We start from the raw sequence: 26,723 nt of genomic DNA on the forward strand, positions 1-26,723 counted from the left end.
GTTAATTGAGGTGGAAGACGCTGTTTAGTGATTGCGGTAGTGATGCCACTGAAGAAGGGAAGCTTATTCTCGAAAGGCGTCTGGTGTGGCTACAACACTGAGATGAACTCTTTGGTGCCGTTTGCCTGCAGTAAGATGTCTTGTATGAATAAATATCGAAGATTGCACACGTACCTGTTGGCTTCTCTCTTTGGGGCAAACTCGTTGAGATATATATATATATATATGTGTGTATGCAATGCTGTTCTAAAAAACAAAGAAAATAAAGCAAAATAATGGAAAAGTACCCGGGAGTGCGAGTCCTTTCTTCTTTGAAGAGCAGAAGAATGAATATATATATATATATATATATATATATATCCCTAACACAAAGTCGCCTGCATCGAAGATGTCTCACAACTGGTAAGTTGTTCTGCCTTCAATCTTTAATGAGGAGTTTCAACTGGAGCAGCCACCGAACATCACAGTACATATCACTCTCCAGCCTGACGCGTTTCATGTTTGGCAACACTTCTTCAGAGGCCATGAGTAAAAGAAGCTTCAGTTAGGCATTTTGGAAGGCACCACATTTATTCACTAATCACGCCCATCTGGGCGTAGCCGCTCCTGCGGCATCATGGTAGTCGTAGTGTCTCGTTTCTCTCAAGTGAGTTGCTTTACCTCGCTTCCCAATGTCGAAATTTGAATTGATCCCAAATGGGTCGTGGTGTCAGGATTAAGCCTCAGTGAAAACTTTGTGACCCCCAGTAATCAGCACCTGTTCCTTAAGCGGAGGCGCCGATTGACGTTGTCGCAGGGGTGCCGCTGCCAGCACCGGGATATCTAGCTTTCTGCCAAATTTGGTGTAATTCTGTTCAGCAGTTAGGGCTTTAGTCATATTCAAAAAATTAACAATCCTCGTAGACATAACATGGGAAAACGCGTTTCTTGACCCCATATTTTCTTGGCCTCGCTTAAAGGCCCCCCCCCCCCCCACTTTCAACACAGCAGCTGAACCAAAAAGGGGATGTTTTGTGAAAATGTCATGGAGTTTCTATAGTTCTATAGTCAAAACTTAATTTACAAACTAATAAAATACTTAATGATTCATTTTGCATATTTCTTGAGACTGTGTATATATATTTTTTTGTATATATATATCTATATATATATAGATATATATATACATATAATATATATATATATAAGGAATTATATGACGACTCAGGGAGAACAAGACCAATAATAGATACAGATATTGGCAAAAAACTTCAATAGTTAGAAAAGCTGACAAAAGAGAGATCTCACGATGGTGGGAAGTAGCATCCCTTAAACAGTATATGCAAGTGGGTAGCGTCCCTAGAGGTTTGAGGATTATGATCACCCCCACATATAAAACCCAAATCCGGGACTCCTACGAGAGTGGGCAGACACTTGTCCAGAGAGCTCAAAGAACATGATTCGATTATTGATTAAATATGTAGAAATGGAAAGGCGCAAATTTATTGGAAAGTTTAAAGAATTAAATGAAATCCTTGACAAGGAAGCAGATCAAGTCAGAGCAATAAAATTCAGGAGAGACTTAAAAAATAGACTTGAAAATTTTGAAAAACAGATTCAGGACAGAAAGGCAACACAATTCTTATGAGACCGACTAGATTACGAGAATGGGTGGATATCGGAGGTGTGCAAGGAGGAACAATAGAGAGATCCAGGCACTCCAATGCGAGACCAAGGGTGAAACAAAAGAACCAAGCAATACAATCATCAATTTGAGTTCCATCGAGCTAAAGGATGAAGATAAAGAAGTGTGCGAACTAGGTCTCTCTTATTGTCAGAACAATGAATTTAACTAATCAAATAGCAGAATGGACATATATAGGTTCATCAGGAAACTTGAATTGATGAAGTTACATAAAATCAAAAGCACCTCTGAACCGATACAGGCAATGGAAACAATTTCTCCCCCTATGGATCCAGTAAACCTAACTGCATCAGATATACCAATTCTAGAAGATATGTGGTCTCTACAGAATGAAAATGCAAATGAAAACCAGCAAGTGGATGAATACTTAGTAGAAGGTACAGCGGAGGACCTCATGAATTTGACTCTGGCAAGAGAAGACCTAACCCCCTTTCGTCCGAGGTCTCGATATATACCCCAAATGATGAGGGACAATTCGGATATCTAATCCGAAAATGTGACAGGGGACATGCGTAAATTATATCAAAATATGGGAACCAACATAAGCAAGGCTGACCCCAAGGAATTCAAAATCCATTGAGTCCTCAATCAGATAAAAAAGCAGGGCTCGAAAAATCCAAAAAATGGTAATAGTCCTGCAGGACTAGTACCTTATAAAATGTCCTCGACCTAACTGCAACCTACTTGACCTCCGTCTCTGAAAGAGAGCAAACGTGACAAGATAACAAGATTTAAAGGCATCTTTATTGCTCATTAACTTTGTGAGAAATAAAAATGCCTTTAAATCTTTTATCTTGTCACATTTGTTCCGTTTTCACAGACAGAGGACAAAAGTTGGTTTGTTTTCCTACTCGCCAGAAAGGGCGAGTAGGACCTAAAAACAGCTCGACCTTGTTAAATTTAGCTCGACTATGCGAGTGGTCGAGTGGAATTTTCGAGCCCTGAAAAGGAACAAGGAATATTAGTAAAGCCCTCAGATAAGGGAGGGAATGTTGTCCTCTGGGGAAGAGAACTCTATAGAAAAAAGCATTAAAACAACTGAACGATAAAAACTGTTATAAGAGAACTGCATCATCGGAATATGAGAGAGTGAAATATCTAATTTTCTAAAGATTGAGCAAATGGAGGGAACAGGACTTACTGACTTGGGATGAGTACCAATACATGAAACAATAACATCCAATCATTCCCGTCTTTTATATAAATACAGAAGTATACAAAGATACTTTTAACTGACCAGGGAGGCCCATAATTTTATCTCGAAATAGTCTCTTTGAAAATGTTTCAAAAAATATTGATTTCTTTTTAATTCTGATTGTCAAAACCCTCCCATCATACATTAGAGCCTCAGCAGACTTTCTTATACACATCTATGATGTCAAATGGGACCAAAGCATGGTACTGGTAACCATAGACATTTCTACTTTGTATATGAGTATCAAACACAGGGATGGCTTGAGGGTGACCGAACATTTTTTAAGAATGTAACCGATGAGATTCTTGAGACATAACAGAATGCTGCTGGAAATGATGGAGTGGTGTCTTACAAGAAACATTTTTATGTTCGGCAGTGAAATGTTCCAACAAGAACAGGGGACCGCTATGGGCACCGCGATGGGCACCTGCTTCGCCCCCAGTTATGTTAATTTACTTCTGGGCTGGTAGGAAGAGCAGGTGCTCGGGCGCCATCGTTGGAGCACTAGACAGAAAATGTTTTAATCTGGCTAAGATTCATTGATGATTTTTTCGTGTTGTAGCAGGGCCCGAAAACAGATATAGATCAGTTTATCAAGGATTTAAATGAGAATATTTTGAATTTGAATTTTGTGGGACACCACAGCAAGGCATCTATAGACTTCTTAGATATAAGGGTTGTAGTGAGAAGGGACAAATTGGAAAGTACGGTTTTTAGGAAACCCTCAGCAGGCAACACAATCTTGCATGCCGGTAGTTCCCACCCAACACCACTTATCAGAAGTATCGCCTCTGGAGAATTCTATAGGGCAAGAAGAGCATGCAGTACCCTGAATGACTATGATAAGGTTGAGAAAGAGATGATAAGTCAATTTATACAAAGGTGCTATTCATCAAGAATTTTGAAAGCTGCTTCAGAGTAAACTAGAGCCTTGAGTAGGGAAAGGATATTATTTGAACCTTCCGAAACAACCGAAAAGCAAAAAAAGAAGGGAATGATACACATAGGTTCATAACAACATACAATTCCAAACATAAGGAAGTAAGACTCATTTTAAAGAAGCACTGGCACCTTATTAGAGGGCACCCTACAATAGGACCACAAGCAAATAAATATCCTGAGAGAACATACAGAAAAGCTAAGTATGTGAAGGGTGAATACCAAAGGAGTACAGAACCTCAAACCTGGGGACAGCAGTATGAAGGGTTTAGAAAATGTTTAAAATGCAAGGCTTGCAATCATGGGGAGAACCTCTCAACTTTTAAGTCGGTTTTGTAATAAAACTGTAAGAATTAGAGGTTTTTTAACTTGTAAAACCAGCTTTGTTGTACACATTTTGAAATGTCCCTGTGATAAGGTCTCTGTGGGAAGTACCACATTGCCGGCTCACAAAAGAATCTTGCATCATCGAAGAGCGATTATTAACAAGATCAAAGTTACCCTGTTGCTAGGCACTTTGAGAAGGAACATCAACGTGATTCGTGATTAATGTGGTACAGTTGTATAGAACAGGTACCTAAAAGAAAGAGGGGTGGAAACAGAGAAAAGGAATTGCGAAAGTTAGAAACGTAATATATCCTTGAACTGGACAGCAAAGAGCAAAAAGTATTTAATGTGGACGAGGCTTTGTTCACATGCCTGTACTGAAAACTGATGTAGAGCCAGCACACAGTTTGAAAAGAAAAAATCTTTGTTTTTCAAACTAGAGGAGCACTAGCACTTTAATGTAAGAGAGCACTTTCTAATAGTATGATTGCGCACTAGCACCTTAAGAAATCAGACATCTGGTAAAAAATATTTTTAAAGAAATATAAAACCTTTTCTCTTAAAAATGTGTAAAAATGGAAAATATAAAAAACTTTTTATTGTTAGAAACGTTGTATGAGCACTAGACCTTTAGTAGAAGAAACAAGTACTGTATTATATACTTAGAAATTCCAGGCGAAAATTGGCAGCTAAGGAACAGTATGCACAGATGCACTTTATAAAATACAAATTATCCTCAAGAAAGAATTTTACTCATTTGAATTTATACATTGCTATGAAATTGTCCAGGTGTAATGAATGTATTTGAATGAGGATAAAATATATTAATAATAGAAATAAGTAGTAATCTGTGAAGTACGGAAATGTTACAAAATAGCGGCATTATTATCTTAAAGTAGGAATTGTACAAAATGGGGCTCAATATCGTGACCAAAGCTGCGAGCAGCAGTCGAAATGTGTAGATGTCATATTATATATATATATATGACTTTGACTAGGTTGATAAGTAACTGCCCATCCAAGGGCTATAAGTTATGGCAAACAAGGTGCACAGTATTTGTACTGCTTGAATGAATGCAACATATACATTATAATATGGCGTCCGTGGACACGGCAGATTTGTCCCTCCTTGATTTTGTTGTATTGCTATCGACATAAAAAACGGCCGTTTCGGCGGCGCCATGTTACCATCGAGAAAGGCGTTAGCCGAAACGTGTCTGGACACCGTGAGTCTCTAAATAAAATCTATTGAGACTCGCCACCACGAGTGCTTTTCTTTGTGAGAGAGTGGAACGAAGAATGAAGCAATCATTTATGCGGGGGGCACCACCCGCCTAAAAGCACCTGCACGGGAGTGCACGGAATTGGTGCAATACTGGGAGCTGTATATAGGAATTCCCTGTCCTCCCAGTGATGTATTTAATTCCTAAAATTCATAAAGGTATTTCTCCTATACCAGGAAGGACTATTATATCAGCCATTAAAAGTGTTGCAGAGCAGGTTGGTCAATATGTTGATTATTTTTTGCAGGATTTGGTTAAAGATCTGCCTAGTTATATTAAAGATACAGGTGATTTTCTTGCAAAAACCAAAGATTTGACATGGACTAAAGAGCTTCGAGTGATTATCTGCATCGGAGGAGACAATTCTGGGGAAATAGGGACATGATGAATTTAATTTCTTTATTCGATTAATTCATGCATATATAATGAATTGAATATTGTCAAGTTGAGAATATAAGACATGATGAATTGTGTAAATGTCTTTCTCCGATAGATATTAGCAGCAATTTGCATATTCTAAGGTGGTGCACTGTTGACATTCATGATTTTGTCCTTCATTCGTTTTATTGAAAAGTAACGGCTATAATGTTTGTTTGTTTTACGGTGCCTTTCGGCACTGACGAAGGCTTATGCTGAAACGCGTCTGTTTATTGAATTTTGTGCACGCTATTAAATCCTAACTTGGATTAGATACGAACCCCAGTGCTGGTCTGTACTGTATTGTCACAGTGGAGCAGGAGATATATATATTACCTACTGGCGATAGCCAGTAGGTATATATAGTTAGGACCTAGCTACCATAGGAAATCCGCAACATTCTATTGGGAATAACTTTGGCGCCGGTTGAGGAATTTGCGTGTAATTTTCCAAAGTTTTGGCCAGCTCCTCTGCGCTCCTTCCCTGAAAGTTTCGGGGAGATTCGTGAAGTGGGGGCTGAGAAAAAAGGGGGGTCCCAAAACGTGTTTCCCCCATGTTAATTTCCATAGGACGTTCTGACAAGGCTACAGCCCGAACTGCTGAACGGAATTTCACCAAACTTGGCAAAATTGTAGAGACTGGTACGCAGAAGTGCCTCTGCTATATTTGGTGAAAATTGCTCCAGTGGTTTTTATGAAAATTAACTTCAAAAACACATATATATCTGGGCGGAGCCTAACCACACATCTCATCGTGAGATCTGATTGGCTGTCAGCACTTCATCCAAGAAGTGTTGGCAGCCATCTTGGGACCAATATACATGATAGCACCTCATTAAAAAGCATTGTAGTTAATAGAGGGTTTTAGGACTTTAGTTACATTATAAATCATTTGTTGATGGTACCCTACTCATTTTAGGAATTGTGTTCTAAGGTGATTTTACCATGTGAAAAAGCCTTCTGCTGGGATATCATGAATCATGTTTGAAAGAAAACTATTATCTCATGCTTTTCCCACAGTGGTTTGGAAGGGGATCTATAAGCTAAACTGAAAGCATATTTTCTGTAAATTCACATTATCTTTCTCAGTCATGTGAGAATGAAGTCTGACATTCTCAGTAAAACATGTACATCCAACAAGGACAGAGACTGTCAGTTGATTCCTTTGTGTTCTACTGCAGCCTCCTACAGTGTTCTAAAGAACAACTAGAGCGCTAACAGTCCTACTTATTACAAAGGTATGGCAATCCTGAAGCCATCTTGATTGGAATAAAGTGGTAACTCTTAAACATTTAATTTAAAAAGGAACAACATGAGGGGGTATATTTTGCCATAGAAAGTATGATTAGTGCTGCAGAAAGAAAAATTAGGGCACATTTTGAGTGACTTCCCAAATCCTCTTCTATTTCATAAAAAAATTCTGACATGCAGTCTCCCAAGATGGCCACCAGAGACAAAAGAGTCCAAATGTAACCCAAATATCACCCAGATGTAGCCCAAGTATAGCCCAATGACAGAATGTCCCAGAGTGTTCTAAAGAACAACAAGAGCGCTAACAGTCTTACTTATGACAAAAGTATGGCACACCAGAAGCCATCTTGATTGGAATGAAGTGGTAAGTCTGAAAACATTTAATTTAAAAAGGAACAAAATGAGGGGGTTCATTTTGCCATAGAAAGTATGATTAGCAGCAGACTTCCGTGGTGAGCAGTAGCTTTACTACAGTGATCTAATGAGCAACTAGAGTGCTAACATTCAGAATTCATGGCAAATGTGTGACACATCTGAATGCCTTCTTGATGGAACCAAAGTAAACAAGCATTGAAAATGCAATAGATCTCGCCCTCGTTTAAGTTAAAGCCATTCTGTTTGTAATGAGGTGGCTTTTTAGCTTTGCTTTTATTAGTGTTTTTAAAACTTTCATGTAAATAACATGCATATGTATGCATATATGTATGCATGCATTTATATTTGTATTTATATAGATATGCAGATTATATATGTTTATATATGTATGTATATATATATATATATACACATACATAAATGCATATGCATATATATGCATATATATATATGTGTATATGTGTGCGTGTAGAGAGAGGTAGAGGTGTAGAGGTAGAGAGGTAGAGGTGTAGAGGTGTAGAGGTAGAGACTAGTAGAGAAAGAAGTAGAGAGACGTAGAGAGAAGAGAGTGAGTAATAGAGTAGAGAGTGAGTAGTAGAGAGTAGTAGAGAGCAGTAGAGAGAGTAGCAGAGAGTGAGTAGTAGAGTGAATAGTAGAGTGAATAGTAGAGTGAATAGTAGAGAGTAGTAGAGAGTGAGTAGTAGAGAGTGAGTAGTAGAGCGTAGTAGAGTAAGTAGTAGAGTGAGTAGTGGAGAGTAGTAGAGAGTGAGTAGTAGAGAGTAGTAGAGATTGAGTAGTAGAGAGTAGTAGAGAGTGAGTAGCAGAGAGATAGAATAGTAGAGAGTAGTAGAGAGTGAGTAGTAGAGAGTAGTAGAGAGAGAGTAGTAGAGAGTGAGTAGTAGAGAGTGAGTAGGAGAGAGTAGTAGAGAGAGACTAGTAGAGAGTGAGTAGTAGAGAGTGAGTAGTAGAGAGTAGTCGATAGTGAGTAGTAAAGAGTGAGTAGTAGAGAGAGAGTAGTAGAGAGTGAGTAGTAGAGAGTAGTAGAGAGTGAGTAGTAGAGAGTAGTAGATAGTGAGTAGTAGGGAGTGAGTAGTAGAGAGAGAGTAGTAGAGAGTAGTAGAGAATGAATAGTAGAGAGTGAGTATTAGAGAGTAGTGGAGTAGTAGAGAGTAAGTAGTAGAGAGTAGTGGAGAATATTCCAAAGTTTGGCACAGCACCACTTGCACAATAAGTCCAATCAAATCATATCACTTAGAGTCCTTATTGAAGCGCTGAATCTTGGTGTATATTCAAAAGCTTTTATTTTCCTTAAGTTTATGTACCACAGCCAGCTGACGCGTTTCGTTCTGTACAACAGACCTTCTTCAGGGCGTTCTTATTTCCTTCAAGTTATGTCGGTATCCTGTTGTCATATAACTAGATATTTCTTCCAAATGTTAGACGAGACGTAAGTACATTCTTATTCAAAGTGAATAGGTATCAATTTTACCCACACAATTCGGGCAGACTTGAGTAATTTATAGCATCCTCAAAGTCAGTCTTTCAAAAATTCCAAAGTATAGGACATGATAATCCAAATCCAAATGTTTCTCAAGAAAAGTCCTTTTCAATCGTTCGGAATTTCGGCGTTTGGGCAGATATGACCATGGGACCCCCAGTATGCAAGGGGAATTAGTCCCCCCTCTGCAAACGCGCCAGTGGCCTGCGTTGCAGAGAGGTGTAAAAAGAGGCATAGCCTCATTACACCTCTGTGCAATGCAGCCCCATGGAGCATACTGGAGGTTCCAGGTGGGCTAGTTGGCCCCCAGGGACCCCCAGTATGCAAGGGGAATTAGTTCCCCCTCTTCAAACATGCACGGGGGCTGCGTTGCAGAGAGGTGTAAAAAAGGGTGTGGCCTCATTACACCTCTCTGCAATGCAGCCCCCTGGCACATACTGGAGGCTCCTGGTGGGCTAGTTGGCCCCCAGTATGCAAGGGGAATTAGTTCCCCATCTGCAAACGTGCCAGGGGGCTGTGTTGCAGAGAGGTGTAACAAGGGGCGTGGCTTCATTACACCTCTCTGCAATGCAGTCCCCTGGCGCATACTGGAGATTCCTGGTGGGCTTTCAGGTCTTGTATAGTTAGGAATTAGCATTAAAAAAAACTTTGAAATTCACTGAAAAAAACATAGGTTTCAGGCCTTATATAGTTAGGAATTAGCATTTAAAAAACCTTTAAAATTCACTCAAAAAACTATAAGTTTTAGGGGTGTTATAGTTAGCTGGACATTTCACTCATACAAAACCACTTGAAATTGCTCCTATATAGTTAGTTGTACTAACTATATTTCGCGTACCCGCAATCCACTGCTGATGATGTCACATATTACATCATTCATGACATGGTCAGTGACATCACTGATGACATCTCAAATGACATCACTGATGACATCACTGATGACATCATCCACGTGACAATCACATAAACCTTTTCATACACTAGTAAAATCTTTCATCACTCTTTGTAAAATACAGAGTATCATATTTGAATCCATTGTTACAGCAATACAAGTATCTAAAAACCCACTCAGTGATTCATAGATGTATACACACATCTAATCACTTACCTGTAGATTCACTCATACATGCTGTCAATGAACAATAGAACACTATCAAAAATACTTATACACCTAAATCGACATTACACACCAGCACACATCCTATTCACATATGAAGTCATCCTACTCACTTATGCAAACAATGGATCATACTTACATATTTACTTAGCTACACACTTATACAAACACAACTTCATCTATTCATTTAGATAGTAAGTCATACTTAGTGAATTATAAAATCATTATTACAAGTATAAAGTTATCCATACAGGCCCTCACACAATCATTGAGTCTTATGTATACTTATTAATATACAACAACTGACACATACACTGCCTTTTATTTTTCTAGTTTGTTGGACATGTACCATTGAGAAATATATTTGCTCATCACCACACCCATAAAGATATTCACTCACCCAAACAGCTGTTAGAACATGTAGTTTTAACTTCATATATCTAGTGAATCAACTATTCACACATCTTTGGGCAGTCACACCCCTCCCCACCGAACCACACACACATTCACTCTCCCATACAAATACTCAGTTAACTAATCAATAACTAATACAGACTTTCACATAGCTAGTAACCAACTGGAGAACCAGTTTACACAACAACTGACAAAGTGATACAGATATTCAAACAGTTTAGTCACTATCCACTATATTTAGTGAGACACTATAAATTGGTCAAGTAAACAGTCAATTACACTGCTACTAAATCCTCCATCCAAATATTTATTTTTATATATCCACTCATTCTTCAATGCAAATTGCTAAATATATAATGCATATTTAAATAACGAAGCAAACCACATTCACTGGATGATGTCATCAGTGATGTCATCAGTGATGTCATTTGAGATGTCATCAGTGATGTCACTGACCAAGTCATGAATGATGTAATATGTGACATCATCAGCAGTGGATTGCGGGTGCGCGAAATATAATTAGTACAACTAACTATATAGGAGCTATTTCAATGGTTTTGTATGAGTGAAATGTCCAGCTAACTATAACACCCCTAAAACTTATAGTTTTCTGAGTGAATTTTAAAGGTTTTTTAAATGCTAATTCCTAACTATATAAGGCCTGAAACCTATGGTTTTTTCAGTGAATATATATATATATATATATATATATATACATCTTTAAATATATATGTATGTGTGTGTGTATATGGGTTCCGGAGTAGCGTGCTACTCACCAAAAAAAGCACTTTAACACCCCATCAGGGGTAACAGGTGCTATATAAATGCAAACTTTTTCCCTCTTCTATCCCTCCGCTATCCTTCTGAATCTAAATACCTGACTAACCTATCCAACACTCAAATTACTTTCATATTTCACTGTACTAACTCAACACTAATCCTTTATGGGTTCCAGAGTAGCGTGCTACTCTCCGAAAAAGCGATTCAACACCTTGTCAGGGGTAGTAAGCGCTATATAAATGCAATTACAATACAATACAATATACACATATACATATAAATGTAAAGATGTTGATATATATATATATATATAATCTCAGAAAATATGCAAAAAGAATCATTTAGTATTTTATCAGTTTACAAATTAATAGAGAACTCATATAAATGGTAAATACATTTTTTAACTCTTATTAAAACTTAATATGTAATTTATACTAAAGAAAGACTTTAAATACATTTATTAAATATTGATGAAAATAAAACTGCCATGTAGGGTGTTTTTATTTTATCTAAAAATGTAGATTTCTAAAATAAATTAATGTAGTTAATTATTTTCTATATGTTTATTATGAAGAGGTTTTGTGCTCTAACATTTTATTTTATTAGTTCTAGGGTACACAATTATCATTGTAATTTATTTTAATTTTATATTTTAAAAATAAAATAAATAAAATATTTGACAAAAAATACACTTTAATCATTTTCCCTTTTGTTTCCCATAGGCAAATTTCCACCACGGTGGTAGAGACCTTCACTACAGTGGTGAAGATCTTCCTCACAATGGTGGAGATCTCCATCAAGGTTGGGGAAATCTCCATTTATGTGTGAAAAGCTACCAGTAGTAACTTAACAACTGTAAATGTGGCTTCACCCCCATAGTTTCGGGGAATAGAGACCTAAGTCTACACTTTGCACTAAATGTACACTAAGAAATGGTGATTAGGCAAAAGCATTAAATTTACTCCCAAGTGTAAGTCACATTATCCCCCAATAGAATTCTATGTAGTGTTTAGATAGTCAGGAATTGGCTAGTTCAAAATGTTTCTTTGTTTTATAGTTTAAATTTCACAAATTTAAAGAAAATAAACAAGAAAAATGTATATGACATAAGCGCCAAGGATGCTTTCCCTTAAAATATCGATATTTCCCATTTTTCAAATAAAAACCGCCATTGTGTAGATAACAGCTTAAACACACATTCTTGTTTTATTTATTTTTGTTACCTATTCTGGACACAAAACATACTCTAAACTATAGTTCCTATTGAGATAGTTAGTTCACACTCCCCTGTCCCAAGTCATGGGAATTCTATAAAGTATATGACTAATTACCACAATCAGTAAAATACAACAGGCAGTATTCTCTCCAGCAGGAAACCGCTGTTGACCAGAACCTCCATCACTTCATATACAGCCAGCAGAATAAACATATTTCCTCGGCAGCTAAACTAATACCACAGGGTAAGGGATCTGTGGGCAAAAATTTAATGGTGATCAAATTAAAAAAAATGCACTGGGGACAGCATAATTTAATTTATGTGGGCAAGGATACAGTTCTTGCTTCACAAACCACTCATCCATCACAACACAAGGGTTTGTAGACCACATGTAACCCATTTTTTTGGCGGTTAATTATCCTAAATGTTGGGTGATTTTGATCTGTGATGTCAACAGTAATCCGTTAACGTCTAGTGCTAATTGTATTATCAACAGTAAACTAGCTCAGTAAATTTTACAGCACGACAGTAACTTTATCTTCTATTGTTGACACCATTTTACGGCCAGAAGTAATTACTTGCAGTACTTCTTCTGCCACTCTTTGCAATGGTGGCTGATGATAAGAAAAACAAAATATGCATCTATGCAATCGTTTACTAAATATCTCTTATTTGCTTTATTTTAAATGTAATGTAATCTTGGGAGTTGTGCTTCCAGTAAGATATGGGTGAGTACACTGGCTATTATTGCTTTCATGTTTGGTTGACTACCCGCAAGGGAATAATTATTAGTTAAGCACAAGTTATTCATTACTTTTACTTTAATAATTATATACAATTAATTAAATTATTTTTTAAGTTAATGCAAGCAGTCACAATTAAATGAAAAGCAACTAAAGGTGGTAGCCTTTTATAGCACAATTATGCTACAATGTTGCTCTAATTATTAAAATTCAATTATCATTTATCCAAGTTTACACCATGTTGTACACGCAACAGTTTTATAAGTCAGAGGGAGAGTGCATAATATCACTAAAGAATTATGTTTGTAATGGTTCGCATTTGCAACGTGCATCATTTCTTGTTATCCTTTACCTGTGTCGCCTAGGAAATTCCACTTCACTGTCCACTTCTCCCTCCTCTTCTTCGGATGACTCGTCTCCAAGCTATGAAGAGTAAGGAAGAAATCAAGATACGTATACATTACATATGGTTTGTATGTTGTGTACATTTATGTATATGTCAATGAACAACTTCAACAGAAGAGGTACAATGTGATGGTTAATGTTATTCTCTTAAGCACCACTTTGTTCTGCAACCTTTGGAGGTCAGTTTTCTCATGCGAAAGATTTCAGTGTCTCAGATTTAATAAAGGTTGGGTCAACCCTTAATATGAAATCTTTGATTACTCATTGAGGTACTCGACAACTGCAATAGTTTCCCTTAAAGTTTTTATTATTAATAAAAAAACAATTCTAACTTTGTGTGAAACAGACTTGTCTACAAGCCCAGATCAGATGGCAAACTAGATTGAGAGGCTGTGTGGATTGAACCTCTTTAAAAACGGATACTCTTTCGTATTCTGGAAAATGGGCTTTGAGCAGGTGGCCGTGTTAGGGTTAGCAGTTAAGGCGGCCGCTGGAGTGAGGTTTTTAAAAAGAACTTTCTCTACGGCTAGCCACACCGGGGTGTAGTCAATAGGGGGTGAGAGCCAGTAGGAACCTTGCTTGGCAAGGAAGGCTGTCTGGTACAATTTAAAGTCCGCTAAGTTGATTCCCCCTAAGGATCTATCAAGGCGGAGTTTCTTCAAACAAATCCTTTCCCTTTTCCCTTTCCACAGGAATTTGGTAAGTAGAACGTCTAGTTTGTGGTGAAAGTCCTGGGTCAGGGTGAGAGGGAGCATTGTAATGAGATAATTCACTAGGGGGGAGATCATCATTTTGATGGTCTCGATCCTTCCCCACCAAGTTATAAAGCGGGGGGACCAGCCATCTAGCTGTGATTTAATCTTTTTTAACGTGATTGATTCATTGCGTTGGAGTGCTAAAAATTGACAGGCTCCTAGGAAATAGGATAAGACATTCTAACTGGGAATCGATATGGTATAATCGCACACTACTCTACAAAGGAAGGCCGCTACACAATGAAATATGGATTAAAAAGGGCATCTTCTTCCCACACTAACTGCTTGGAGAACCTTATCCCCTTACCTTCAAGGAACTACAAGTCAAATATGACCTAGAGTTGATGGAGTTTTACAACTTTTTAAGTATTAAAGCTGCGATATCTAAAGCAAAACTATCCACAAAACCCCCCTCACTTCAGAAATACCTAGCTAATCTGAATAAATTGGGCCATCAGGTCTCCAGGCTATACAAGCTACTGCGCCCACAACACTCTACCCTCAATAAACACCTCACACAGTTCTGGGATTCTCCCTCCTCTGTACCTATTTCAGACTTGGATTGGTCCAAAACCTGGGAATCGACCACAAGACACAAAATAAGCCCTACACTCTCCCAGACGAAGTTTTGGCTTCTCCATAAAGCTTTCTGGACCCCGGCGCGTCTCTTCTCACACAAGATTAGAGATTATCGGAGATCTAGACCACCTCTTACTACAATGCGAATGCGTAGTACCCTTCTGGGATCAAATATTTGCCTTCCTCTCCCAACTTTTCCCCTTCTCTCCCACCAGGGAGCTCTCCACCTTGGTATTTGGGTTCCTAAGAGCCGATTCTCTCACAGATAATGACATGGCCCTTCTAGACCTACTCCTCACTGCCGCTGTGAAGACCGTTCTTAGCAACTGGAAAGACACTCGAAAAGCCTCTTTTAAATGTTGGGTGAATTGGATTACTAACTTAAGAGGAGCTGATAACATTTCCCTTCAAAACACTCCTTGGCAACCCCCCCCCCCCACAGACAAATATGGGTCAGTCTCGACAACTACTTCAGTGTACACAAACCTCCCTGAATTCTCCACCCACTACAATGCCCTAGCTGACATGACTCCTTATGCTCCCTACTCATCTTAGCTCATCACGCCCCAATATTCTCTCCATGTGCTAGTCCACCGAGTCCATCAGCTCCTATGTACGTGTCTATCATCAGGCCACTGCACTTATATGACGTTACCTACACAAGGTATGCAACTGCATCATGCTTTTACCTACAGACCATTGTACTTGGGGGATGTTGCCTATACATCGTATGCAACTGCTCTGCTTGTCCCATATTCTCATACTGTTCCCCTAATGTCTACCTCCACCCATGCACTTATTGTCTTTTATCTTTTTTCTTTTTTCTACGACCAAATCGTCATTATTACCGTACCCATCATTGGTTTCTTGTTTTGTACTCTGTACTTGCTTGTTTTACTTTTCCTATACTATGTTTGGAAACAACCAATAAAAACTTTTGAAATCGAAAAACGGATACTCTTAAACATTAGGATTGTACCGCTAGCTCTACTGGAGGACAAATGTTTTTATTTGTGGAGGGAAGAAAGAATGGAATTCCTGTCCCTGGTTCCGAGGTACGTGAGGGTATTTCCTGATACAGGTATACAGAGAAGTGTACAGGCCTAAGAGAACACAGTGTTCAAGGAAATCGCAGTGATTCCGTTTTGCAGACACTCACATTTTTTTTTGCATAAAACAGACAAGTGCCAGACTCAGAAATATATTTGCACATCTAAGTTTATCTCACTCGTGCAAATGGGTAGATCTAGGATTTCCATTATTTCTTCTTGGATGAATGCAGTCGCTTGTGTGTGACCACACACTTATTCACAATCCATTTTCATCCTGGAAACAGTGGGCCATTCAGTAATGTCAAGTGCAGAAGCATATCTTCTTCCAGGGTGGGAATTGAACACTGGTGGGGTTAATTGTGAAGGGGCTTCTTCAAAGGGAAAACCTTTTCCTTCCTGGCGACGGTAAGGTGCAATAACAAATCATTTCACATTAGCAAATACACAGTTTTGTTTTTGTGCACGGGCAACATTCTGCTAATGTGCAGAAAAAGGAACTCTCGTGGAAACATGCAATAGTTTTGGGTTTACATTAGTACTCTTGCAAAGGTTTATGAATTTCAAATATCTGTAAATCTGCGCCTGTTCGAGGGTGTAAACCTTTGAGTTCAAATTTATGAATATGAATCGGACCCTTAATGCTCTGTGAATCCTAGGGATACCATTATCACTTCATATAATACATTTAAAGCAAGCCTCTGGAGTGCTGTGTAATGGGCTCAAATACGGTGTACATCCCACCAGATCTGCCCCCGCTGCTACGGCCTTCTTTGTTCCCTGATGTCATGCATAGCCTTCCTGCTTTAGGCAGCTGGTACCCCTTCTTAAACCAGAAATGAGGAAATAATAATTCAATATCCTATACATTCAACCAGAAGAACCAGCTCGGTGGGATCTCATCTGTAGGATGGGCACGTATTTGGTTTGTGTGGTTTAGGTGAGTTAAGAGAGAGCACAGGAGTAAATGTCTGAAGGGAAACAAGTGTAGATGGTCTCAAGGGAGAACTGAATAACTCCGCCATTTTGGTTGTAGACAATTGGAACTGCAAACACTATGTTTGACAGCCCTGGGTTTCTGGGTATGGAGATTCATTCCTTCCTCAATGCAATGGCATATCAAGGCTGCCATGAATCAAGGAAATTGGACCCCTCACTCCTGGTAATAATTCTGGATGCAGCTGAGTAATTAGACACCTGGTTGCTGGGCCCTGCACCAGTGATACCCATGCCCCTGCATCAAATGAAACACAGGAGAAGTTAATTCTGGGCTCTGGGATAAGAATAATGGTAGTAAATGCCAGCTACCCGACTCTATTAGCAACTAATATAAAGTCAAGAGGTAAATGTTTTTGTAGAAAACCCAAAAATAGTCAGTGTGAAAATTTGACAATGTTCCTGAAAAGAGCAGTTATTTGACTTACCGTGGGGTTGACTATCATATAGGCAACAATCGCTCACATACAGTTTTGGGTTTGACCCAGAGCCAGGAAAATTACTATCTAAAAGGCATTGCACCCAGAGTTTGAAGACTTATTTTGACATTTTATAAAGTGCTGCTTATGCATTTTCTGTAACTTCAGAGCACAGAAAGTCCTTTCAGAAAAGCGTTCTCGATCGAGCAAGTATTGGAGGACAATACAACCTGAATGGGTGAAGTTCAATCAAAAGTTTTTTTTTTAAGCTCACAGGCATTGCCCCATGCGGGAAAAAGCTAGATTGCAAAACAACCCAAAACTTAGCGACCATACATCCAATCACTGACCTTCTCCTCCAAAAAGAGCGAATAGGATCATTTCCAAAGGAATGAGTTGCAAGAAAGTAAAGTCTTATTCATCCCAGACTATACTACTAACTCAGCCTGACATACAACTTCCCTGACAGGCGTGTCTGGCAGTCCTTCACCTGTGTAAAACGTGATCCAAATATACGCAAAGACTTTTGTTTCACTATCCACCGTATACTCATTGCCCACACACACAATTTGTAGGCTCAGAGGATGGTCATTTCACAGTAGAGGCCTTCAAACTCTGGAATGTTGTTGTCCTCACATAATAGCACTGCCCACACTAATATCTTTCTGTTATTCCGTAAAAACAATCATCCTCACATAGTTCCCTTTCGCAGGGTTCCCAAAAGATCTTTCCATTTTTAGAGCTCACGTTATAAATAACAACACCCTTTTGTTATGCTAAAAATATTTATATTGAGTCTTTAAAATGTGGTTCACTGTGGTAGAAAATATTACAGTAATGAAAGACAGATAATAAAAGAAGCCCAATTCATCTGGCATTGCTTCTGACACTCATTTAGATATAGTGACAATATTTTCTCCACTGCAAAAATGTGGTGCATGCTAACTAAACAGGCTTTACCTTTCTAAGAGGTCTTGTGTTTCCAGATAGTGTTGGTGGAGTAAAGTGTTGCGGAGTCCCTGTGGATATACTTGGCTTATGACTATTGAACTCTTCCATCTTCTCTGCACATCTTATACTGTTATGCAAGTCACCATGCCTCTGTGATTCAGGAAGACTGGCAATGGACTCCTGGTTGCTATTAGCCTCCCTGCATACATTACACAGGTTCTCTGGGTCCCTTAAACAAGATTCACAGTGTTCAATTTCTTTATCCTCTTTTTCCAAATGCCTCCTACAGTCCGCTTCCATCGTGGTAGAGAGTAGATCAGGACTGGATCCCGACATACGCCTCTGTGCATGATTGCTGAGGGGGCTCCTCAGAGCCGCAGCAGGGCCAAAGTATCTCAGGTTATTAGCACAATTTGCTATGTCTTGTCCATGGACACTGAGACTGTGGTGAGTACTCGAAGTATGGAAGTTATGGGGATTTTGATCTCGCTCTGGCTGCTCAGTGTTATATTGTTGGCTACAACGTGAAGGGTAGCAATGTTCCTGTTGAGGAGATGGTTGCAAAAGGTCCTCTTGTGGTGAATGAATTTTTAATGTTCCCAGAAAATCACTGTGGCTGCCTTTGCTGTTAACACGTCGATGTCGTGTTTTGCTACGGTAACGGCCCTTTCCAGGGGGTGTTGATATTTTTGGGCTGCCAGAGAGTGGTGAACAACTAGGTGCTACTTCTGTGCTTGGTATACCATCAGATTTCAGCAAATCCGGACTAAAATTCAAACAGAAATAGCAGTATTAATAGAATTACATATTACACAATCAATATTTTATTAGTGAAACCAATTTTAAATGCCGATATATCCTTATTACATACCATTTTGGTAAGGCCAAGGTGAATTTTGCAAATAGATACAGGCTAACTCATGACACATTGTTGATTAGCTACATAATGTTTGTTTCTTGAGGGAACGCAAAACAGGAATGTGGAGGTACTTCCCAAATAAAAAATCATGTCAAAAAGCTAATTATTTGGAGGTATAAAGATTGTTACAATCATGACTTAAATTGGGAAATCTGGGTGGAATTGGAAATCCATGTACTGAAATTCTGCCATTTTCTAAGAGAACATGTAGAGTGAGAAATGGATGAGTCCTTGGCTGCAAACTATGTGTTTTACACTGGTCCTTAACTGAGCAAGTCCTGGGGTTGGCAAAATTGTGATGGTGGTGGTGGGTGATGATATGGTTATGTTGGAAGAGAGGGTTAGCTAAAGTATAGCGTAGTGGGCTACCTATCTCTTCAGTATAGTGGTGGCATTCACTTATGTCAGACAGGGCTGATGACAGATTGTAAGCAAGGGGTAGGTGGGTGTAGATAAGACCCGCTAGGTAGTGTGCTATATGAGTGAGTTTCCGTGATTTCATGGGTGGCTGTCTGTGATTGGGGTTGTGGGAGTGGATTCTAGGGCATTATGCTGGGGTGATTTTTGGGGGGAAGATTCAAGTGATTTCTTTGTTGGGGGTGTTTAAAAATCAGCTCGTCGCTACTGCTGCTCTAAATGCTAACACTCTTTTTTGTAAACAATGGGTATTCTCCTTAAATTCGGAAATGTTAAACAAGCTGACCTCAATAAGAGATAGGCCTGACTCTTATAGAAGAAAATTATGTGATGTGTTATTGTAACATGTTTTAATGTGAATCAGTTATCTTTATCTTGTCATGTGTGTGAACAAAACAAACACATTCTTGCATTGGCCGATTCATCTTATAAAATTGCAAATGTTATATTGGATAGTAATTCACAGCTTGCTTATAATGGGTGATTTCATATAACAATTTTGATCATGGATTTTGGGCAATAAGAGTAGGTAATTAAAGGATAATTGATGATTTCCTTAAATTTCGGGACCAATTTGAGGTGGTTCTTATTCAAGTGATCTTCTGAGGATACTCGTCATGTACAACCTTTGTGTACAGTGATGCTTCTCACAGCAGATAGCACTAGAGCTTTTTCCAAATTGGATCACACACTAAATAGGAATAATAAAGAATGACGTTTTTGCCCTGGCTCTCAACAGCCTCTATGAAGCAGTGATCAGGACAAGACAAAAAGACAAGCCTGACCCAGAAACAGCCGCACCTTGGACAATAGAAACTGCAGTTCCACCTCTTACTCCTATTGTCATTCAAATGACAGTGCTCAAGAAAAAATCATCAGCTGGCCCTTGCTAAGGAGCAGTCGTCATGGAATTAATAAAAGTATCCCTGTCTTCATCCTCCCTTCAGTGTTTGGATCACCACCCTCTAGCCAAAGTGATGCAGGAAATACACTTAAACACCCTGGGGTAGCTATTCCCACCCTCCATCCTGTGCCATTCTATTCGAGGGGTATCCAGAATGGATCCCACAGACCCCAGGACTCTGACTCACACAACACAGACTCCTAATACTATATATGTGCTGCACATGCACACACATTCAACATACATACCAGATGTCAGCGCAAGGTTACGGGTGTCACATAACAGTAGAACTTTACAAGAGAGTGGTCAGTATGCCACACTTTCAGTGGCACATATGTCTAGTCAACTATAAGCTCACAAAATAAGTATGTTCTCTTCCAGGGGATACTCATTAATAGTCATAAGCACTGAATTATCTCCGCCCATGAGCGGGAACCCGGAACACATAACAATATACATATATATGTGTAAATATATCAAAAAGTACATTGTACTAAAATAATTATACACATATACATGTATAACAACCATAATATGCAGCCTAACATATACACATAGGCTAATAAAGCCAACCTTACACACGTTCTGAAGCATGAAAATATGCTAAATATAAATGCAATAAACAGGCATGAGCCCAAAATGCATTTCATAACCATGAAAAACTTTTATTTTCATCAAAGAACCTGTTGTAAACAGTTATTAGCCTAAAAGGCTGCATATGAAAAATTGTCTGTGTACAGAAAATCAGACTGGCACCCTGCCTTTAAGGCCCCAGAGAATCTGCACACTTTGCCTTTAAGGCCTCTAGGAGAACTCTGTTCCCATCATGCACCACAGGTGACAGTTAGGTCAGTTCTTTTTTCCGGCTTGTTCTGTGAGGAACCTGGAACTTGAGCTCTGCTCATTTGTAGTATTTTCTGTCAGAAGTTGGATTTTTCTTGACATTTTTTGACAAATAGTACTTTGGTGGTGTTTATTACCTTTTTTCTGACTAAACTGTTGTGAATTTTTTAGTCAGTATGCCACCTTTATTTTATAAATGTCCTTCCTGTGGGAAGAAAATGGCAAAAACTGATCCACACTCTGTTTGTGTGGTGTGTCTTCCTGATACTCATAATGTGGAAGATTGTTATCATTGCCTCAACCTTTCTAGTAGGACTTTAAAAGAAAGAGAGAAAATGAGGCTTCTGGGTCTTCTGGAGAGAGAGAATCGTGGTGAGAAGAGTTCTAAGGTTTTCTTATCGACTTCTAAGCCACCTTCTCAGCCTAAACGTCGAAGATCAGCGTCTCCAGAAGGTAAAACGAAGAGAAATCGACTCCAGGAAGCTTTTCCTGCGAAAAAGAGGCGTTCGACGTCGAGATCCAGATCGCCGTCAGCATTGTCGGCGTCGAAGAGGACTCCGTCGACGTCGAAGAGGCCGCCGTCGACGTCGAAGACTTCGCCGGTGAGGCAGAATACAGCGTCTCGACCTTCGCCGTCGAGATCTTTATCGACGTCGAGACATCTGGTGTCGATTGCAGTAAGGACGACGTCGGGGGTTCAACGCTCGACGTCGAAAGAGAAGATGCGTTCGACGTCGAAGGATCATGGGTCGACGTCGAAGAGTAAAGTGTCGACGTCGAAGGATCATATGTCGACGTCGAAGAGTAAAGTGTCGACGTCGAAGGAGATTCATACATCGTCGTCGAGGAAGAGATCGACGTCGAGAGGAAGATCGAAGGATTCGACGTCGAGGTCTAAGAAGAGGAGGTCAAAGTCTCCATCGCGACGTAGATCGGCGTCGAAGCATGCTTCGGGCTCGAAGCATGGAATGTCTAGGTCTCCCCCACCTGTGCACAGGTCGGCGTTGAGACTGTCACGATCAGCCTCTCGGACCTCAGTTAGGTCTTTGTCGAGGTCAGACATAAGTCCTGAGCCTAGAGTGGTTTCTTCACTGCAGGATCAACAGAAAGATGCGGTGGGACAAGAGACAGTGCATCAGGATTCTTCTATGGTGGCTCAGTCGGGCTCTACCTCAGGCCAGGCAGATGATAGACAATTGGTGCCCAGTCAGCGGACTCCATCTAACTCAGTGGTATCTGAGCACAGTGTAGTCTCCGGAGCTTCCAAGTCTTCACCAGACCTGAATATTGTGCAGGTGTCACCTGAAGTTTCACCTGAGCGTGTAGGTCGGCCTATCAACTTGTCACCGAGATGGCTGGAAAGTCTTCGGCATTGGAAGATGCGTCCATTATTGGGTGACAGAGCTCCGGTTCCTCGGACGGAGCTGCAAAGAAGATCACGTTCGAGATCATTGGAAAGAGAGAAATCTCGATCAAGGAAGCGAAGGAGGCAGCGATCTGCAACTCCTCAAGAGAAGCGTAGGACTCCTGCTCCATCTCCTAAGTCTGTAGAAGGACGGAAATCTTGTTCAAGGGAGCGAAGGAGGCAGCGATCTGCAACTCCTCAAGAGAGGCGTAGAACTCCTTCTCCGTCTTCTAAGTCGTCTTCGTCTTCTACAAGATCTTCATATAGAGACTATTCTTCCACAATATCATCTACTCCTCCGTCCAGAGTGTCTCCAGTGGATGATTTGGGCACATTTAATGATGTGTTATGTCGTGGGGCGAATAAGTTCAAGATCAAGATGGCAGTTCCTCAAATAGCAACGTCAGTCATCTTTGAAACCCTACATCACAAGACGACTGGTATCCTCTTCTGCCGTTAGTGCCCGGGTTGATAGAACCAGCGATGAAAACTTTCTTAACTCCGGCCACAGTGGGTTCAGGACCTTCTAGGATTGCAAAGAAGTACAAGGCTCCAGAGGAAGATCCTTTATTTTTGCGTTCTGACCCACCTCCAGATTCTCTTATTGTGGCGGCAGTCAGAAAAGCACATTCGGCAACATCTACCTCTTCTGCTCCTCCAGAGAAGGATAGTAAGAGTATGGATTCCTTGGGGAGACGAATGTGCAACACCTCAGGTTCGGTCATGAGAGTGGCCAGTGCGTCAGCCTTATTGGGCCGCTATGATCGTCTGCTGTGGGACTCAGTTTCTCGTTTTGCAGAAAAACTCCCTAAGGAGGATCAGAAAGACTTCCTGGAAATAGTGGAAGAAGGAGGATTGGTAGCTAATCAAAGCATTAGTGCAGCTGCTGATGCGGCGGATCTGTCAGCTCATGGTTATGCACATGGTGTTTGTGCTAGACGTACGGCTTGGCTTCGCCTTACGGGTCTAAAACCTGAGGCTCAGAGAAAGATGGTAAATCTACCTTTTAATGGTTCGACTTTGTTTGGATCTCACGCCGATGACGAGATGTCTAAAATGAAAGTGGAGTTAGACACTCTTAAGGCCGTTGGTCTTGAAAAGAAAAAAGAGTTTAAGCGTCGAGGTAATTTTCGTCCCTATGACAAAAGATCTTTTCAGCAGAGGGGCCAACAGACGAATTGGTCCTCGCCAAATCAAGGCCAGAATCAACAGAGATCGCAATTCCAGCAGAGGCGACCTGGACGAGGCAGAGGCAGCGGAAATAGGCAGCAATCATCAGCTACCAAGCAGCCTCAAAAACATTGAATGGAAGCTTCCTCCACAACCGTGTGCCACTCCGGTTGGAGGAAGTATTGTGTGTTATCTGGAAGAGTGGAAACAGATCACAAAGGACAAATGGGTACTCAATGTCATTCAGAGCGGGTACCTTTTGAAATTCAAGAAGCCACCTCCTGTCATGCGTCCTCTGAAAATGGTACAGTGGAACTTAATGCGCTTACAACAGGAAGCGGATGTCCCTCTGAAGAAGAATGCCATAGAACCAGTGCCTTTTCAACAGAGAGGTCAGGGCCTGTACTCTCGGTTTTTTCTTGTAAAGAAAAAAGGTCCAGTTACGGAGTTCAGACCCATTCTGGACTTGAGGCGTTTGAACAAATTCATTCGGAAGGAAAGGTTTCGAATGCTGGCTCTTCATCAGATTTTCCCTCAATTACACCAGGGGGATTGGATGTGTTCCATAGATCTGAAAGATGCTTATTTTCATGTCCCAGTATCCAGAAAACATCGCAAGGGGCTCATCATTATCAGTACGCAGTGCTCCCCTTTGGCCTGAAATCAGCTCCCAGAACTTTTTCAAAATGTATGTTGGTAGTGGCTGCTTGTCTTCGAAAACAACGGATTTTCATTTATCCGTACTTGGACGACTGGCTTCTGAAGAGTTCATCCCCATCTCTACTGGAAGAACATCTTTCGATATGCCTCCAACTCATGTACAAGTTGGGTCTTCAAGTCAATTACAAAAAGTCCATAATGAACCCCACCCAGAAGATCCACTATCTGGGTGCACAACTGGACACGGCAAAAGAAAACGTGTGTCCTTCGGAGGAGAGGTGGTCATCCATCAAGACAAAGTGTGTGTTTCTCCTTCAGTCTGCACGTCCGACAGTTCGGCAAGTGTCCTCTCTTCTGGGATCCATGGCATCGTGCATCTTCATAGTGCCAAACGCACGTTTGCAGATGCGTCCTCTACAGCAGTGTCTAGAAGATCAATGGAAGCAGAGGACGGGATGCTGGGAGGATCAGATTCTTCTCCAACAGTCTGCAAAAGATTCCATTCGATGGTGGATGAAGAAGACACACTTGATGAAGGGAGTTCCTTTTCATCAGGACCCACCAACGCAGACTCTGATCACAGATGCCTCTCTCCAAGGTTGGGGAGCACATATGGGCCCGCTGCAAGTACAAGGGCTATGGTCAGATTTCGAGAAAGGGTATCATATCAATCTACTCGAACTCAGAGCGGTCCATCTTGCTCTCAAGTCCCTGGCTCCATCTCTTCAGACTCGGTCCCTCTTGGTGCAAACAGACAATACAACTACAATGTATTACTTAAACAAGCAGGGGGGTACCAGGTCCAGGACTCTGTCCATAGAAGCTCAGACCATCTGGCACTGGCTACTTGCACGAGACCTGTCCATAACGGCAGTTCACTTGCCAGGGAGCCTCAACACGCAGGCGGACGACCTCAGCAGAGACTTCGTCGAAGCGCACGACTGGGTTCTCAACGAAGAAGTCGCGCACAGCATTTTCCAGGCTTGGGGAACACCAGACATCAATCTGTTCGCAGACGCGGCAAACGCAAAATGCCCCGTCTTCGCGTCCAGGTTCTCCCAGAAAGGATCTCAAGGAAATGCCCTTTTGATAGACTGGTGTCAAAATTTGCTGTACGCCTTCCCGCCGACACCGTTGATTCCAGCAGTGATCAACAGGATGTACAAGACCAAATCCAGAATGATATTGATTTGCCCAGAGTGGCCACGCCAATGGTGGTTCCCAGATCTCCTCCAGTTGTCAATCAGGCCACACAGGAGATTACCTTGTCGCCCGGATCTTCTGTCCAAACAGGAGGGGCGTGTGTTTCATCCCAATCTGCCCTCCCTGCGCCTGGCAGCATGGCTCCTGAAGTCATCCAGTACGGGCATTTACAGTTAAATCCGGAGTGTATGAACATTCTTAAAGAGGCAAAGCGGCCTTCTACAAGACAATCCTACGGATTTAAGTGGAAACGCTTTTTTCTTTGGTGTCAGAGCAAGGGTCTTGACCCTATTCGAGGCCAAGAACAGGTGATCTTGCCTTATCTTCTTTATCTTGCTGAGTCTGGTTTGCAGTTTAATTCTATCAGAGTCCATCTTGCTGCAATAACTGCTTATAGAAAATCGCCAACACAGATATCGTTTTTTCGGATGCCTGTGGTGAAGGATTTTCTAGAGGGATTAAGAAAGGTGTTTCCTCCAGTCAGATCTCCTTCTCCACCTTGGGAGCTTATTGTGGTGTTGACTAAGTTGATGGGCCCACCCTTTGAGCCCATACATAAAGCGTCATTGCAACACTTATCTTGGAAAGTAGCATTCCTGGTGGCTATCACGTCTGCTCGTAGAGTGAGCGAAATTCAGGCTCTGTGTTGCAAGGAACCGTACACAGTTTTTCATGCAAACAGAGTGGTGCTCAGGACTCATCCTTCTTTTCTACCTAAGGTGGTGTCGGATTTTCATATTAACCAATCCATAACATTGCCTACTTTCTTTCCAAACCCTTCAAGTCCGGCTGAGCGGGCTTTGCACTCTT

The 26,723-nt window shown here is 40.6% G+C and overlaps 1 protein-coding gene across 4 annotated transcripts in view; it reads right to left on the minus strand.

Annotated features, from left to right (window-relative positions):
• MAP3K13 (mitogen-activated protein kinase kinase kinase 13) overlaps positions 1–26,723 on the minus strand; it is a 536,979-nt gene that overhangs the window by 33,308 nt on the left and 476,948 nt on the right. For all 4 annotated transcript variants that reach the window (XM_078680462.1, XM_078680465.1, XM_078680461.1 and 1 more), the window contains 2 exons: positions 18,402–19,158; positions 13,591–13,661 (listed from right to left, as the gene is read on the minus strand). In XM_078680462.1, coding sequence (XP_078536588.1) covers positions 13,591–13,661; positions 18,402–19,158 — 828 coding nt within the window. The remainder of the gene's footprint in view (positions 1–13,590; positions 13,662–18,401; positions 19,159–26,723) is intronic.

This window comes from Lissotriton helveticus, chromosome 3_1 (genome assembly GCF_964261635.1).
Source record: "Lissotriton helveticus chromosome 3_1, aLisHel1.1, whole genome shotgun sequence".
Taxonomy (NCBI): Eukaryota; Metazoa; Chordata; class Amphibia; order Caudata; family Salamandridae; genus Lissotriton; species Lissotriton helveticus.